At 49.2% G+C, this 16,676-nt stretch overlaps 1 protein-coding gene across 3 annotated transcripts in view; it reads left to right on the top strand.

The window, feature by feature from the left end:
- PEBP4 (phosphatidylethanolamine binding protein 4) overlaps nt 1-16,676 on the top strand; it is a 237,919-nt gene that overhangs the window by 125,204 nt on the left and 96,039 nt on the right. For all 3 annotated transcript variants that reach the window (XM_060155656.1, XM_060155658.1, XM_060155655.1), the window contains exon 4: nt 806-904. In XM_060155656.1, the coding sequence (XP_060011639.1) occupies nt 806-904 (99 nt within the window). The remainder of the gene's footprint in view (nt 1-805; nt 905-16,676) is intronic.

Below are 16,676 nucleotides of genomic sequence, written 5' to 3'. Positions count from 1 at the left end.
GTCCTGGATCATCTTCACTATCGTTATTCTGAATTCGTTTTCTGGAAGGTTGCCTATCTCCACTCTATTTAGTTGTTTTTCTGTGGTTTTACCTTGTTCCTTCATCTGGTACATAGCCCTCTGCCTTTTCATCTTGTCTATCTTTCTGTGAACATGGTTTTTGTTCCACAGGCTGCAGGATTGTAGCTCTTCTTGCTTCTGCTCTTTTTTTTCTTTCTTTTTAATCTGTGTCTCTTACCTAGAGTAAAATCTTCCTGAAAGTATGGGTCACACCTGCTTGTTCTCTGTTGGATTCCCAGCACCTAGAACAGTTTCTGGCACATAATAGATGTTGAGTAAATATTGAAGAGATAAATGAATCTGAGCATTCCTTGCAATCGGTACAGTTCCTGACATGGAGTAAGCTCTCCTGTATTTGCTGAGTTAATGGACAAGTCGCTCCAACCACACTGTGAGCTTCCTGAGAGCAGAAGCCCTGTTTTAGGTTTCTTTGTTTCCTCCACAGCTCCTGGCATGATGTTACAGACTTCTAGGTGCCGAGTAAATATGCTTGTTTGATTTATTCTTCTTTATAAAGGGAAAGCCAAGCTATTAAGCTGCCTACTTGATAGACTTCATTCCTCTGAGAATAAGCATGTGACACAAGAGGAATGGCATGAGAACAGGGATGAATCGAGTAGGAAGCTTTAGGTGTTGGTCAGCCACTCTCAGCTGGAATGGAGGTAGAAGGAGAGTCTGCACCTTGTAGATTTCCTTTCCAAATTCTAGCCACGATGCTACACTTCTTTCTGGTAATGTGTTACAGGGTGCAGCCTACACCCTGGTGATGGTGGATCCGGATGCCCCCAGCAGGTCTTCTCCCAAAGCTCGATTCTGGAGACACTGGCTGGTGACAGATATCAAGGTAAGCCGGCCAGAAGGCACTTTCTGATTCACTGGCGATTGGGGCTGGAGGATTATCATTCTGCACAGTTCTCAGCTCTCATTCAAGAGGGCTGGGGACTCTGATGAGCAAGGACTTCCGTGTCAGGTTGCCCCCAGCGCCCAGCTGTCACAGCCTCGCCCATGTTTTCTAATAATTTCAGAAAATGACCCAGGATCAGTGATACACAGGATCAGGATATCCTTATCTCAGGATAAGCGGGAAGAAAGCCCCCATTTGTAGTGTTTGCTGATTTCTGCAGTGTAAAGAAAGACTCCCACCGTGGCCAATTTCAAGTTAACGATTTAATGAGTGAATGACAAATTTTCTGAAAATGTAGCAATTGCTCCAGCACACCACTGCCAGGGGCCTGGATTTTGGGGGCACCAGGTGATTCTGTGCAGTCCAGGTGGCAGGGGGCTCTTGCAGCGTCTCCTGCTGATGGGCCAAGGGGCATGGAGGAGGCATGGCGATCTCTTTTTCTTTGTACAGAAACAAGTGGCCTCCCCTCATTTTTGTCCTTTTGTCGTCAACCATAATGACGAAGGAGCCCGGCTCAGCCTTTCCAGAGTAGGTCTGAGGGATGCAGATTTGGTGGCTTGTTAATGGGCATTAGGTGAAAAAACAAAAAACCAAAAGGCTCCATTGCCAGGCAAGTTTCGGGGACTCTGGGTTAAAATGTATTAATCCCATCCCTCACTGAAGGGCCTTTTAGAGCTTTTAATATCCTAGTATGCATTATATAACACGCATTTATTTTCCAGTCTCACTTGACTGTTGAATCCTTTGTTCACGAGCATGTGGCAGTGCATTTTGGGAAAATCCACACTAGCGTCAGGCATCCACGCATCTTGTGCCTAGAAAGCCTGCCGGTGGCCTTTGCGCCACATGTGCAAAGGCACCAACCCTGTAAGACAGTGGGAACCCAGACCTAGAAAGACTACGTTTGGATCCAGGCTGGGCTGGTTCCCACCTCAATGATCTCCACCATGTCATGGAGTCTCTCTGCGCTTTGTCTTTATCTGTAAGGTGGGAACCGTGTTACCTCTGCTATGTGGTTGTCGTGATCATCCAGTTAGAGTGTCCTAAGAGCACTCTGTAAAACACAGCACGTACCACAACTATAAGGACTTTGTGTTTTTCCTTCTAGAGCTACGGGGCAGAGGAAGGGGTACTGGTCTGAACTAGCTATTGACTCTCCTGGCAAGTCTGGGCTCTCACAACCACTGGAGTGGGGACGTGGTGGTGTGTGGCGGGTTACCCTGGCAACCAACCCCCTCCCAGTGACCATAGGCCCTGCATAGGACGCTCAGGGGAGCAGCCTGTTTTCAGGGATAGCCCTGGCTACGGCCTAAGAAGGGGCTCTCTCCAGGGAGACGCGGCAGCAGCTTCTGGGACAGAGGCCGAGCCGGGCTGTTGAGGGAAAGTAGGGTCATTGCTCCATCACCCTTCCCTGGCCAAGCGCCCTTCTCGGCCTCATGGAGAGCCTTGGAAACACCATAAATATGCGAAAGGGAAGAGCTGGGGGAGAGACCTGACTTAGTGGAGGGAGGGGAGCTGAGAGCACAAAAGGGAAAGATCCTGGATCCTGCCCCAAATTAGAGCACAGGCACAAGGTGGCCACAAGGGGGTGAAACTCTCAAGAAAAGAATACTGCTCTGGTCATCATATTTACAGTCTGCCCCCCTGCACAGGGCTGCCTGTAAGAAGGTTCTACTGGGCAATTCTGAGTCCCAATTTCAGAAACTGGAATGAAATGGAATGTGGATGGAATCATTTCAGAGTAGAAGGGGCCTTGGAGCCATGAGGCTTCCTCTCTTCCAAGCCTGAAGTCTCCCCTCCCCCAATACAGGCCAGGACAGTTCTCTCGCACAAGCCTTGTGATGCCAACATGGGTTTAGCCCCAGCAGCCCAGCTTAGAAGCAGAACAGGTGGCAGGTGGCAGCTGGCCGGCGAGACCACTAAGCCACAGAGCTTACCACGGCCACCTGCCCGGGTGCGGCCCTCAGCTTTCCCGCTCAGGCCGGAGGAAGCTTGGGTTTCCGCCGCGTTTTCACCCACTTGCCCTGATGCAAGGGTCCAGCAGGAAGCAGCAGCTCTCCCCAGCTATGTCCACTCGGCCTGCCCGCCGGCCCCCGCTTTCTGCCAGCTGCACAGCCAGTAGAAAAGCCAGGCCAGTGTAGGTCTCAGGCTGTGGACCACGGCCAAAGGAAGAGGACCTTTGACCTACGGCCAAAGGAAGAGAGGGCTCTAACCAAACCCAGAAGTACCTCCTGTGTGTTGGTGATAGCTGTCAGTCCCCAACGTTAGAGCACGTTCGTATCTGCTGGCGAGCTTGTTAAAATGCAGATTCCTGGGCACCACTTGGGTCAGTCCGGAGAGAACAGGGCATCTGCATTCAACAGGCACCAGGAGGGGTTTAGCAACTGGAAGGAAGACGGCAGATTCAGAATGCCTGGGTTGTTGTTAATATCACCTATCTGTGAAGCAATTTGCACAATTTCCTTTTAATCCTTGCAATCACTTTGTGAACCAGGCATTATCCCCATTTTACAGATGGGGAAACAAAGCCTGGTGAGATCGAATGATGCGGTCTCTCAGCTAGGGGGTTGTAGAGGTGGGTCTTCAATCCAGGCGACCGAACTCCAAACCACCATCCCACGTGGTTAGGCTTCACGCCACAACTCTCTCATCAACTCCACTGTGGCGAGGGGCACGTCGTGGTGCCCTTTCTGTAAAATGGTATGCATAATCAGAAACAGAGCCCCCGTCATCCCAGGGCTCTGTTCCTGGTTACCTTTTACAGGTTGATGCTTCCAGGGAACCTCCCCAGGGAATGTTGATAACTATCTTGGATTCCCCACCCCACCCCCCGCCATAAAAGCAAACCCTACACATTATCTTAACCCTCAACAGCAAGCGACCTCAGCAATAAGGCATGCCATGAAGTCACGGCAGATATAGAATGACAGTGGCCCTGCGATTCACAATGGCCACAGAGGCAAACTTGGTGGAACCTAGGCTGGCCATGTTATTAGGGACTCAGGCCTAATTGGGTGGTGGGCTGCCCCATGGCCATGGGAGCCCCTCAGTAGGGACAGTTTTTGGACTGCCTGTCCAGGTTGAAACACAGTATAAACCAGTCCTTAGGAATATGTGAAACATTTGCAGCCCCCAGTGAGAGACTGGTGGGGTCTAGGACAGAGTAGGGTAAAGCTCTAGTCCTTAAATAAAAACTAGGAGCTAGAGAGAAGTCCATCAGGAGGGACCAGGCGTTCATGGCACCCTTGTTCATGTCATTCAACAAGTGTGGATTGACCATTATTTGTTATGGTATGGTGTTTCAGGGTGAGGAAACTGGACCCAGACTTGTGGTTCGAATCTGAATCCACCAGTATTAGCTTTGTGATTTGGGTTGGGTGGGGGTGGGTGGAGGGGAGTTGCTCAACCTGTGTCTCAATTTGCTCGCTTGTAAAGTGGGAATCCCAATAGTCCCTGCCTCACACTGTTGTTATTGATGCTTAAACGAGTTTTCTTAAGAGTTTAGAACAGGACCCAGAACACATAGAAAGTTCTATGTAACTGTTTGCTGTGATGTTATCATGATTGCTCAAAGTCAGACCCTGCACTAGCACTGGGGTTACAAACACAAACAAAATAGGGGGACTCCCTGCACTCTGAGGGCTTCTACTCTAGGAGGGTAGAGGAAGGAGGCTGCAGCTTGCGGGTAGGGTTATGAGGGCACCAGGAGCTGGCTGGGGCCGGAACTCCCTATACCTGTGGGTTCTCATTCACTCAGGGAGAAGACTAGACTTTAGTCCCCAAACCTGGCCAGACCACGGCAGGCAGGGATTGATAAATAAAGCGTGCTGTCTTTCTGGGTCCCCTCTTTGATAGTCTCTCATTGAGCGAAAAAGATTTCGAGCAGAACGTTGACACATAACATCTTTCCTTCCCCCCAGTGCCACATCCCCAGCTTTTCCTTTAAGATGCTTTCAGTTCCAATTCAATCTAATTAATAATCTTTGTGCTAAAGCCTAATTAAGATATCAATTAATTTGCATCATTCATTTCAGAAGGAATGCTTATTGGTGGTTCATCTTCTATTTGTCTCTGAAATTAGCGCTCAGGGCTTTTCATGCAGATATTTTCATTACGTTTTTTATTGTTAATGGGAATATTGAACACAGGAAGATGGTATATTAATACTTTCCACAAAGACTGTCATGATTGGTGACAAAGAACACCAAGAACAATTAAGGAGACAAGGGTACCTTTTTTCTTCCAAAAAAGAAAATCTTCCTAGAAACCGTCAATGATTCTAAAATTTGTCCTGAATATCTTTTTTGTTTTAAGAAAGAAAAGGAAACGGCAAGTTCATGTTTCCCTTTCATTCAGTGCCCTCAACCTTTGGCAGCTGTAAGTGCAAGCAATTCTGGGCTGAATTAAAAGGACCTTAAGGGCTCATTATTCTGTCTACTCTTCTATAGCATTGGATTTTTCCATAATGAGAGGTGTTTTTTAAGAGGACCTCTTAGTATGTTCGGTGAATAAGATAAATGGGTAACCCAATAAACAGAGCTGGGATCATAGCCCCTTGCTTTCCAGCTGGGTGATTAGCACGTGTCAGGACTCTTGTGTTGGAATTATTGGTCCCACTGCTGAGAGATCTCAGGCAAGTTACTTGACCTCTCTGAAATCGTGGCTTCTTGTCTGTAAAACTGACACAAATCCTTGCTCTTCAGGATTGAGACGGGAAAAGGGAAATTACATATGCAGCAAGGAGAAGCCTCCCTAGAGAAAAGCACTATATAAAGGGGCAAATTTATCCTCGCTCCTAATCAATCGAGCAGCAGATCCAATAAAAATTTAAATATAGGGCTTCCCTGGTGGCGCAGTGGTTGAGAGTCTGCCTGCCGATGCAGGGGACACGGGTTCGTGCCCCGGTCCGGGAAGATCCCACGTGCCGTGGAGCGGCTGGGCCCGTAAGCCATGGCCACTGAGCCTGCGCGTCCGGAGCCTGTGCTCCGCAATGGGAGAGGCCACGACAGTGAGAGGCCCGCGTACTGCCAAAAAAAAAAAAAAAAAAAAAAAAAAATTTAAATATATATATAATTATATAATCCGATTTTCTGTATGCTCCAAAGCAAGAATAAACAGAAGAAGAATAAATAAGTAAACAGAAGAAGCATGAACAGTCTTCATCAGGACCACATGTTCAGATGAAGAGGTCAAACCGAGGAAATAGGATTCATTAATTCCTTTCTTTCTTTAGACCTGTATTTTTAGTTTTGCTGCTGCTATTTGTGCACATGCCCATGCACGCTTTGCCCTGCCCTGTGAGGGTCCATTTTAAGTAATAAACACCTGCAACGCATGGCATATGCTCCCTAAGGGCATGTCGGTTTGGATCCAGGAGCCCTAAAGAGCGTTTGATGATGGGGACAATGCAGAGGCCCTGGTTATAAACCAGGTGTGTACGTGGACACCCAGATGAACTGAGGGAGGCTCCAGGCTCTGCCACTTCCAGTTGGGAATCTCTGAGCCTCAGTTTCTTCATCCTTAAAATGGGCATGATAATAATATCTATTTCCCAATGTTCGATGAGTTTAAGGGTCGTGGCACAGAACAGAAGAGTAGGGCCTTGGTCAATGTGACTCTCTCTCCCACCGCCCCAACTCTGAGATCTGACCACAGCAGCTACTTATGATTTAGCAACTTTCCTTAGGCTGTTGGACTCACGTTTTGCAAAGTAAGAACTCTAGGCAACTCTAGGCCCCAACACACAAACCATGTGGTGAAAGCAGCTCATCCTTTTTTATTATTGTTATTTTAATTTTTATTTATTTATTTATTTTTGGCTGCGTCGGGTCTTAGTTGCGGCACGCAGGATCTTTCTTTCGTTGCGACACGCGGGCTTCTCTCTAGTTGTGGTGTGCCTACTTGTGAAACGCGCGGGCTCAGTAGTTGCAGTATGCAGGCTTAGTTGCCCCGTGGCACGTAGGACCTCAGTTCCCCGACCAGGGATAGAACCGGAGTCCCCTGCATTGCAAGACAGATTCTTAACCACTGGACCACCAGGGAAGTCCCAAAAGTAGCTCATCCTTTTGCCTCTGGAGTCTAGATGGATCCAGGCCTAGCCTGCAGGCACCAACCTGACCCAGACTCACTTTGGTGGGAGAAGAAGTTGGGGGAAAGGGGGTCTGCCCCATCATTCAGCCTCTGGGAATTGCCCTGTGACCCCCTGGTCCAGATCAGGGTCCCCTGGAGTCACCCCAGACCACAGCCGGCACACGGGGCTGGGCTGCAAGTGCCAGTCAGGCCTATGGTGTGTCTCCCACTGTCAGGACCCCAACGCTTCCCACCTTTATTTTTAACCCAACCCAGCACCCCTCACCATTTCCTTATCTCTCACTATCCCCACTTGGCTGTCATTGTCCCGCCACAGAGATGCCTTCGCTCCCGTTCAAAATAATTTAAATAAAATGTTGCTACAAAGTGGAATATTATCTTTTGATGAATGTTTTTAAAGCCCTTTAGGTTTTCATGGTAATTTGCAGTGTAAAATTATTTGGCGATAAGAGCCAAATTAGCTCTCGGATGCCGAGGTCGCTGTGTCCTGTTATCCATGTGAGCACTGTTTAAATATAATCAACCCTTAGACTAATGCAGCATAATTGTTCATTTGAAACAGCTTTTTTTACTCCATTCAATGAGTCATTAAAATATTCAAGGGATAATGCAGTGAATTGGAAATGAATTTATCATATTATCCCATACATACTGTAGTGCTTCAGGTAACTAAGGAGAAAGGGGGAGAGAGAACATGAATATTATGTGCACAGGCAGGAAGGGGGCCCGGATATACAAGAATATGGGAAACAAAGCTTTTTAGGTGATTTGTGGAAAGTAGGTATAGGGAGACTGACCGGGAGGGGTGAAAAAAAGGGAAATGCTGTTCTTTGAAGAGCCCTCTCTCTCCCTCTCTCTCTCCCCCTCTCTCTCTCTCTCTCTCTCTCTCCCTCTCTCTGCACTCTGAGAATCTGTGCTCCACCACAGCTCCGCAGTTAACTTATTTTTATCAAATATGTTTATATCAGAAAGTCGTTATGGAAACCAATTCTGCCATCCAGGAGCATTCCTGGATCAGGCAGAAAACTCTTTCTTTCTCTCTCTCTCTCCCTTTCTCTCTGTCACACACACACACACACACACACACACACACACACACACACACACACTCCTACCCCTCATTTGAGCACACACACCCGTAGATGCCCCAAAGCTGTAAGATGGATGAGGCTGAGACCAGACGTCCAGGCCCACCCCCTGCCCTGCCATGAGAAACCTGGGCTCGTCACCGTCCCCTGGGCCCCAGCCCCCCACCCCGAGCACGTGTGCTGAGGCAGAGACAAAGGGCGCCAGTGGCAGCATATTCGACATGGTGATACTTCCTTGATCCTAGGAAGGTCCTGTGGGTGCGCATGGCTGGTACCACACCTGGAATACTGCCTTTTGTTCTGGCCACAGTATTTTAAGAAAGGCAGCAAACACCATGAACGAAACAACCAGAAGGGTGAGGCTCTGTAGAAACCACAGCAGGAGAGCAGGGATGGCTGCCCTGTTGGAACCACCAAGGGAAGCCGTGAGAACCGACTTCCAGGATCCTTTAAAGGTTTCTTTTAAAATTTGAAGAAATTGAATTGGAAAACAGGGAAGTCCTGCTGTGCTCTACTGGGGAGAATTAGAACCAGTGTGTGAAATTTACATGGAAGTCAGTTTGGACTCCATATAAGAAAGAACTTTCTAAGATTTGGAACCGCCTAAGAACTGAGCATGTACTCCGCACTGGAGGGAGTACTTAGCACTGAAGGTACTTTGTCACGGGTGACCCAGGAATGTTCCCCCCCAATCCCCCCACACACAGGAGGTAGAGCAGATGACCTGTAAGGTGTGCCCCTTGGTGTCTACAGTGTTTCCACCTGCCATATTTCCCCTCCTGGGTGGAGATACTCCTCTTAGAACTTATATCCTTATAACATGTTAACAACAATAATGATTAAATAAGGAAGAATAAAAAGAAGGAGAAAAAGGAAAGGGAAGAGGAAGAGAGAAAAGAAGATAAAGTATTTGCACACTTAGCATGTCGTGCTGGGCACTGTGCTTTCATGAATTTCTCATTTCATCCTCACAAAAGCCCAAAGAGGAAGGTCATCTAGACAAGAAAATTAACACCTAGAGGGGTTAAGTGACTGTCCAGGACCCCACAGCTGGTGAGTGACTGACTGGGATTTGAACGCAGAGCCTGCACACATTATCATGACACCACGTTAGGTCTCTAGAGTTTAGGTAGGTTCCACCCCCTGCTACCCAGGCCTGGTCCCTGTGACAGCTTATGAGGGCCAGGTGTGGCTGCTAAGAGGCAGCGGTGCTGGTGTGAGCAGTGCGGTTTGAGGTTCCTGGCCCCCTACCCTTCACCTCCGTTGTTGGCCGTGCCCACCTCAGCCGTAACACAGCTCTGACCCTGGGCCTTAGAGAATGGATCTGGGAGGCACCTTCTCCGACTTAACTGTGAGCAAATTATTCACCACTCTGAGTCTGTTCCTTCAACTGTTAAAGAGGACACTAGCAAAAAAAAAAGAATTTTATAAGCCACATAGGCATGTATGCAAAAACTATCATTTGTCCAAAAAAAAGAGGACACTAGCATCAAACTCGCAAGAATGTTGTGAGGACACAATGAGTTAAAATGTGTAAAACACCCAGCACCTGGCACTTAGTAGGCGCTACCTACTTGCTGGTTCTCTACTCCTTCCACCTACTATCACCATAAATCCTCCACAGGAAACTGAGGAAGTTGAGCCTTTGGCAGTAAAGAGCTTATGTCACTCCCAAGAGGTAGAAAAGGGCCTGGCTGGAGAATGAACTGTCCACATGATTATCACTTAAAAGACCTTAAGGGAAAAGAGCCATCACAGGCAAAGGACTTAACCAGGAAGCGCTGGGACCAACTGTTTAACCCGCACTGTGTTCAGCACTGTGGCTATTAAAAAATAATAATGTAAGACACACATGACAGATAGATGATAGATGCATAGATAGATAGATAGATAATTGGATGAATAAATGTTAGTTGGATTTAAAATGTGTTTTTCCTGCTCCCCAGTTGGAAAGACAGGGCTAATGTATAGGAAACAGAGAGTAGAACTCACGGGGGTTAGCATCAACTCAACTGGGCCCTTTAGACTCAAATAGCTGTGAGAGTTCAGATCACTCTCCCCTTTACAGTGAGGCAGCTACTCCTCCTTCAAGGCTCAGCTCAAATGTCACCTCCACTGAAAAGCTTGCTCTGACGCCCCCAGACTGAGTTAGTCAGTCCCACCCTGGGCTCCTACCACACTCAGTCAAACCTCTGCTAGCGTCCTCGTCATATGAGTTTGTTATTATTTATGAATCTCTTTTCCCTATTAGACCATGAGTCCCAAGTGGGCAGACCTGTGTCATATCCTGAGCACTTAGCCAGTGCCCAGAACATAGAAGGCCCTCAGTCAATTTTGAATGAATCAATGAATGAAGGCATGAAGGAAAGGATGGATAAAAGAATGAAGGAAAGGATGGATGGATGGATGGATGGATAGATGGATGGATGGATAGATAGTGGCTGGGCAAGTGAATAGATGGCTGGATGGGGTGATATCATATTGTGACGACTTCACAGTGGAGATAGGAGTTGTGCTGGGGCTTAAATTATGAGCAGGCCTGGAAAAGTCAAAGGATATAAGAGACTGCATTCCAGGAAGAGAACAGAATAACCAAAAGCTCAGACATTTGAATGGGGTAGAAAAAAAGAATCGTAAATATAGAATTAAAAGCCAAGATGGCTGAGCTAATTAAGGCCCTTAGCACCCCTCCCTAGATAGTTATTGCAGAAGACTTCTAATGGATCCCCCTCCTATAACCTCATCCCCTACAAAAGTATCTTTCCTTCATGGGTGATGTTTCTAAAAGTGAAATAGGATCATGTTACTCCCCTAGTTGAAGCCTTCAGTGACTTCTCAATGTCTCAGGACAGAGATAAATAAACAAGGCCCCACAGCAGTGGTTATCAATCGCAGATGCATCCTTCCTTCCTTCCTTCCTTCCTTTCTTCCTCCCTCCCTCCCTCCCTCCCTTCCTTCTTTCCTTTCCTTTCTCCTGGTGGGTTCTACCCCGCTCGAGGGTCACCTCTTCTGTGGAGCCTTCCCCCTTGCCCACCTTCTCTTCTCCCATGGTTCTTGGGACTTAACTCCATCCTAACCCTCTCTACTCTGTACTGTAGTCGTTGATTTACTTCTCTGTTCCCCTCACTACACAAGGCACTCTTCTCTGGAAGGATTTGACTTTATAAACATTTGATCTGCAGTGCTTGAATGAAACCCATGGCCTAAGATGTGCTGAACACATGCTGAAGGAATGAATGAATGAATGAATGAACAGAGGGTGGTCTGACTGATGCAGAAAAAGGGAATTTATAATCTTCAATGATCTAAAAGCCTCTACTTCTATGATGGATCTAAGATTATATTAACTTTCTTAACTCTTGCATTATGGTTTGACATTCTATTATTAGCTTAAAATTAGCTTAAAAGTTAATGAAAACTCCTCTCATCTTTTCCCTTCATGAACTCCTGCTAGGCCAAATCTTCCCCATTCTGTGCTTGTGCAATTGATTTGGAACCTAACTATAGAACTTGAGATTAATCCCTATTAAGTTTAATTTTTTTCAATGCAGGCCCATCCTTCCAAATTTGCCAAAATTAACTGTTTTATGTCACCCTTCATATTAGCAGTTCCTTGAAACTTTGGGTGCCCTACACATTCAGTGAGCATGCTATCTATAAAGATACTGAACAAGGTGGAGCCTATGGGAGAATCCCATGGCATGTCACTAGGGACTGCCCTGGAGGTTGACACTAATTTATGAGTTAACGCTCTTCAGGAACGGTTTGTTAACTAAGCCACAAACCCACCAAACACCACAGTCATTGAAACCATCTTTGCCCACAAGGCTACCATGATTGACTTGGTCTAAAGCCTTGGTCGGTCAAGCTGTACTGTGCTTACTTAGCGCTTTCTCCTGGTCCACTGGACCACTGGGTTCATGAACAAAGAAATCTGAGCGGTCGGGAGTGACTTGTTTTCAGTGAGCCCATGCAGACTCTGTTCAGTGTTTCCTCTGTTGTCTCAGACCATCTGCTTATTAAATTGTTATGGAGTTTTGATGTGGATGGATATTACACTCACCAACAGGAAACCACATTTTCCCTTCCTGTTTCTCAAAGTGACTCTGTGATCGTAAATCTCAGCTCTTTCTGGACCTCGAAGGTGTCATTCGTCTAGAGATCTTAACTCCCATAAAGCAACTAAGTGTTTGCAGGTTACAGGAAGGCTTCTTAGGGAGAGGGGCCCGAGCGAGTCATGGTCCATAGCGGCCTGAGACACACAGAAGGGTTAAGACACCGCGTGCAGCTCGGCAGGAGCACCACGGGGGTGGTGTGGCAGGCAGAGCCAGAGCCCCAAAGGCCGTTAATAATACACTGACCAAGATGCAAACTATTATACACAGGATGGATAAACAACAAGGTCCTACTGTAGAGCACACGGAACTACGTGCAATATCCTGTGCTAAACCATAATGGAAAGGAATATGAAAAAGAATGTATATATATATATATATATATACATATATATGTGTGTGTGTGTGTGTATAACTGAGTCACTTTGCTGTACAGCAGAAATTAACACGATTTTGTAAATCAACTATACTTCAATAAAATTTTTAAAATAAATGAATAAATAAATAGACCTGTGTCCAGGCCTGGGCAGGGAGTTTGACACATGTGCTGTTGGAGGATTTTAAACAGGAAGATGAAAATGTCTTTGTGAATTTTTTTTTTTTTTTTTTTTTTTTTTTGCGGTACGCGGGCCTCTCACTGCTGTGGCCTCTCCCGTTGCGGAGCACAGGCTCCGGACGCGCAGGCTCAGCGGCCATGGCTCACGGGCCCAGCCGCTCCGAGACATGTGGGATCCTCCCAGACTGGAGCACGAACCCATGTCCCCTGCATTGGCAGACGGACCTTCAACCGCTGCACCACCAGGGAAGCCCGACTTTGTGTTTTTATTTTATTTTTTATTGTTTTAGCGTTACGCGGGCCTCTCAATGTCGTGGCCTCTCCCGTTGCAGACCACAGGCTCTGGACGCGCAGTCTCAGCGGCCATGGCTCACGGGCCCAGCCGCTCCGCGGCATGTGGGATCCTCCCGGACCGGGGCACAAACCCGTGTCCCCTGCATCGGCAGGCGGACTCCCAACCACTGCGCCACCAGGGAAGCCCCGACTTTGTGTTTTTAATGGTCACTCTGACTGCTGCATAGGGTGGTAGCAGGGTGACCACAAGAGGCCCTTTGTCCTTCGGGAGGGATAAGGGTGGCTTGCACCAAGGCGAGAGCAGTGGACCAGAGACGACAGCTTCGGGTCCTTAGTGACGCTAAGAGCCAACAGGACTCGCTGATGGATTGGAGGTGGAGGGTGAAGGGTGGTCCAAGGACGGCTCTTAGATCTGGGGCCTGAGCGAAGGGCAGCGCCTTCACTTAGATGGGGAACACTGGAGGGTGGGCAAGTTGGGGTGTGAGGGTGGAAATTTCAGGTTCTGTCCTAGACCTGTTAATTCTGAGATGCTCCTTAGATCTCCCAGTGGAGATTTCAAATAGGAGATTGAAATGAGTCTGGAAGTCGGGAGAGATGCTCAGAGAGGAGGCCTGACGTTGGGCTATATCGGGGGAATTGACATCCCTGGGTCTGAGAGGAGGGAGGCGATGCTCAAGAAGGAGCCGTCTGCCAGGCACTGGGCAAGAACTTGAGTGCGATGGTCCCTCAGATACTTCCTGCAGCTCTGAGCTGCTGGGCTTTTATAAGTGAGCCTGACACCAGCCTGCCTGGGGCAGAGCATCACACTGGGAGGAGAGAGGAGAGCAGCAGCGAGGCAGGGGCTGTGGAGGGCTATGGAGGCTGTGAGGAGTCTGTCTATTTAGCAGGAGAACGGGCAACCCTTTGGAGAGAGTGTGGGACCAGGACTCTGAAGACTGGCGTGCTAGGTCACTCGCTGGCTGGGAGACGCCGCTCCAGGGTCTGCCCGTCTTTGGGTCTCTATTCTCCCACCTACAGAATGAGACAGTTAGATGGGTGATAAAGAGCACCGGGGAGAGTCTATGATTCTTGATCCCTAATCGGCAGTCCTCAAACTTTCTTTGCGCCAAAATGTTATTCACATGCGCAACACACTCCCCCGGGCCTCCCGGCACATAAAACAAGCTCCAAGTTCCTCGCAATTCCCCCTGTACTTGCCCTCCCGGTCAACAAAGCGTTTCGAGCACTGGAGAGAGTAGATTGTTAGAGGGAGGACGTGGAAGTTGCTCCCGTTGATTTTAAAAGGTAAATCAGTCGCGGGAGCTTGTCCTTAGCAACACCCTCCTCGGAACCTACTTCCCTCGTGATTTGCACCCCGAGGTCGGCACCCGTGTCGGGTGGGTGTTGCCAACTTCAGCCATACACCTTAGGGAACCAGAGTGGGCCATTGGGCAGTGTGGCGCCTGAACAGCTCTGGTCGGGGAGCATCAGCCAGCCCGTGGCAGGAGGCGTGCTGGGGGCCTCTGCGGGGATGCAGGCCCCAGAGTGAGCCACAGCCCCCAGTCGGGGCAGCGGGAGGGGAGGAAGGCCCGGCGCTTCCCAGGGCTCTCCTGCCAGCCTCGGCCCAGAAAGACACAGTGGCACTGGTATGGAGAGATCGGAGGCCAAGGCGGCAGGACAAAGCGAACCACTTCCCCGCAGTGGGCTCTGTTGCTTCCCAGACAGATGAAGGAAGGAAACCACAGTCCAGAGTCCTCAGGCAGAATCTGGGGCTCTGCTTGGGTGTGGGTGAGGGGCGGCCAGGAGGGACTTAAATAGGGTGCAAGACAGCGCCCAGAGCTCCTTGGGCTACTGGCCTGTCAAGCCCTTGGCTAAGAATTCGCTTTTTCCTTTCAAAGAGGGTGGAAGTCACTGTTTTCTTGTCTCAGTTGATGAACAGATTCTGGGTGGCAGGAGTCACCATAGAAACAGGTGCTATCTTAAGCAAATGAGCCTTATTAACCTTAAGAGTGGTGGAGTTTTCACAAGATTGCACATATAGGGTAGGAGGGAGAGCGGGGTTTGGCGGGGGGAGGGCCGACGTGGCCGGGGAGCCGTGCCGTGGCGGCTCTGGGTGTGGATGCGTGTGCTCGCGTGTGTGCACGTGCGCGTGTGTGCATGCATGTGGGGACATGTCTGCGTGTGCTTTTGCAAAACCGTTCCCCAGGGAGCGAGCTCATGTTCTATCTTTTCCCTAAGAAACGCACACGTCCCCCAAAGAAACCTCAGCCTCCTTGGGAACTGGCCTCCAGGTAGCAGAGGTCAGAGCCCTGCCTCCACCCCTGACTCTCTCTCCCAGGGCTGCTTCCAGTCCTGGAAGAACAGGTGCCTCCCTGGGGGCCCACCGCCAGTAAGCAGGGCCCTCTGCTGCAGGCGGCAGTGGTGGGAGCGGGGATCCTGCCACGGGGTGGACCTAGGTCCTTAAGGCCGCTCTGTATTTCTGAACCAATGACCCGCCTCCGTGAACCCCAATGTGTAAAAAGCAAAAAACACTTCACAGCGCTGATGAGAGGACCTGGGTTGACGTGGAGCATCTGCCCCAGCCCTCCCCCTGTGATGGGCCTCCTTTCTGGGGTGAGGAAGGGGGTATCTCCCCACAAGCACAGCCGTGACCTGACAAAGATTTTCCAAAGCCAAGGTTAATATTTCCCAGCATCATCTCATCATATAGGTTTCCACTCCTGCCTGCTGTGATGTTAGGACAAAGAACCTGCCCTCAGGGAACCTCAGGGAGGCTACTACACCAGGAAATAGCGAACTGGGTAGAGAGAAGAGCTACAGCTGCTCAAAGGGAGCGCGCAGGGAGGGGGCAGCTGAGGAGGGGTGGGCGGGTCTTTGAAGGCCAGGTAGGCCTGGGGTAGCAAGGAGGAAATGTCTAAGGAAACGGAGTGTATATTCACCCCTTGAGGCAGACTCAGTCAAATTCTGGACTGTTCCTAAGTCGTGAAAGGTAAATAGGAAATTGGCACTCTCCCACAGGAGCTGGGAGTTGCACATATTGGCTCCAAGAAGCTCGTCTGCTGCCCTCTGCAGCCCCACCTTGGGCAGGACACTCAGCCCACCCTAGTCTGGCTCCAGTTCCGGGGAGTCAACCTGAACCGCCATTCCAGGGGCTCTGAGGACCAGTCCTGTGTAGCCCCGCCACTTGTACCCTGAAGGCACAGCATGAGGGGACCTTTTATTTTCCTTTGCCCAGAGGAGTAAAGGGTCCCGGCACATGCCTGAAGCTGGGATGGGGTTGGCAGCCTGGAGGAGGGGCTGCTTCCTGCTTCATAGATTTCTAGATGTCCAGAGCCGGAAGGGCCCTCAGATGTACGTGGTCCTGCTCCTCCGTTTTACAGATGAAGAAGCTGAGGCCCAAAGTCATCTAAGCTCATTGCTGCAGAGTGTGAACCAAAATTGAGGAATCCCAACTTTTAACCCTACTGCTCTTTCCTGTCACTGTCCCAAGCTTGCTGAATGAGCAAAGCCACCGCCTGGCACGTGCCTAAGTCCCTGGGTGATTAACCAAGTGCAGGGAAGGAGAAAGGGGACATTCATGTTGGGCTCCC

Source organism: Lagenorhynchus albirostris, chromosome 7 (assembly GCF_949774975.1).
Source record: "Lagenorhynchus albirostris chromosome 7, mLagAlb1.1, whole genome shotgun sequence".
In the NCBI taxonomy this organism is placed as follows: domain Eukaryota; kingdom Metazoa; phylum Chordata; class Mammalia; order Artiodactyla; family Delphinidae; genus Lagenorhynchus; species Lagenorhynchus albirostris.
This window is presented reverse-complemented; position numbering and strand designations above follow the sequence as displayed.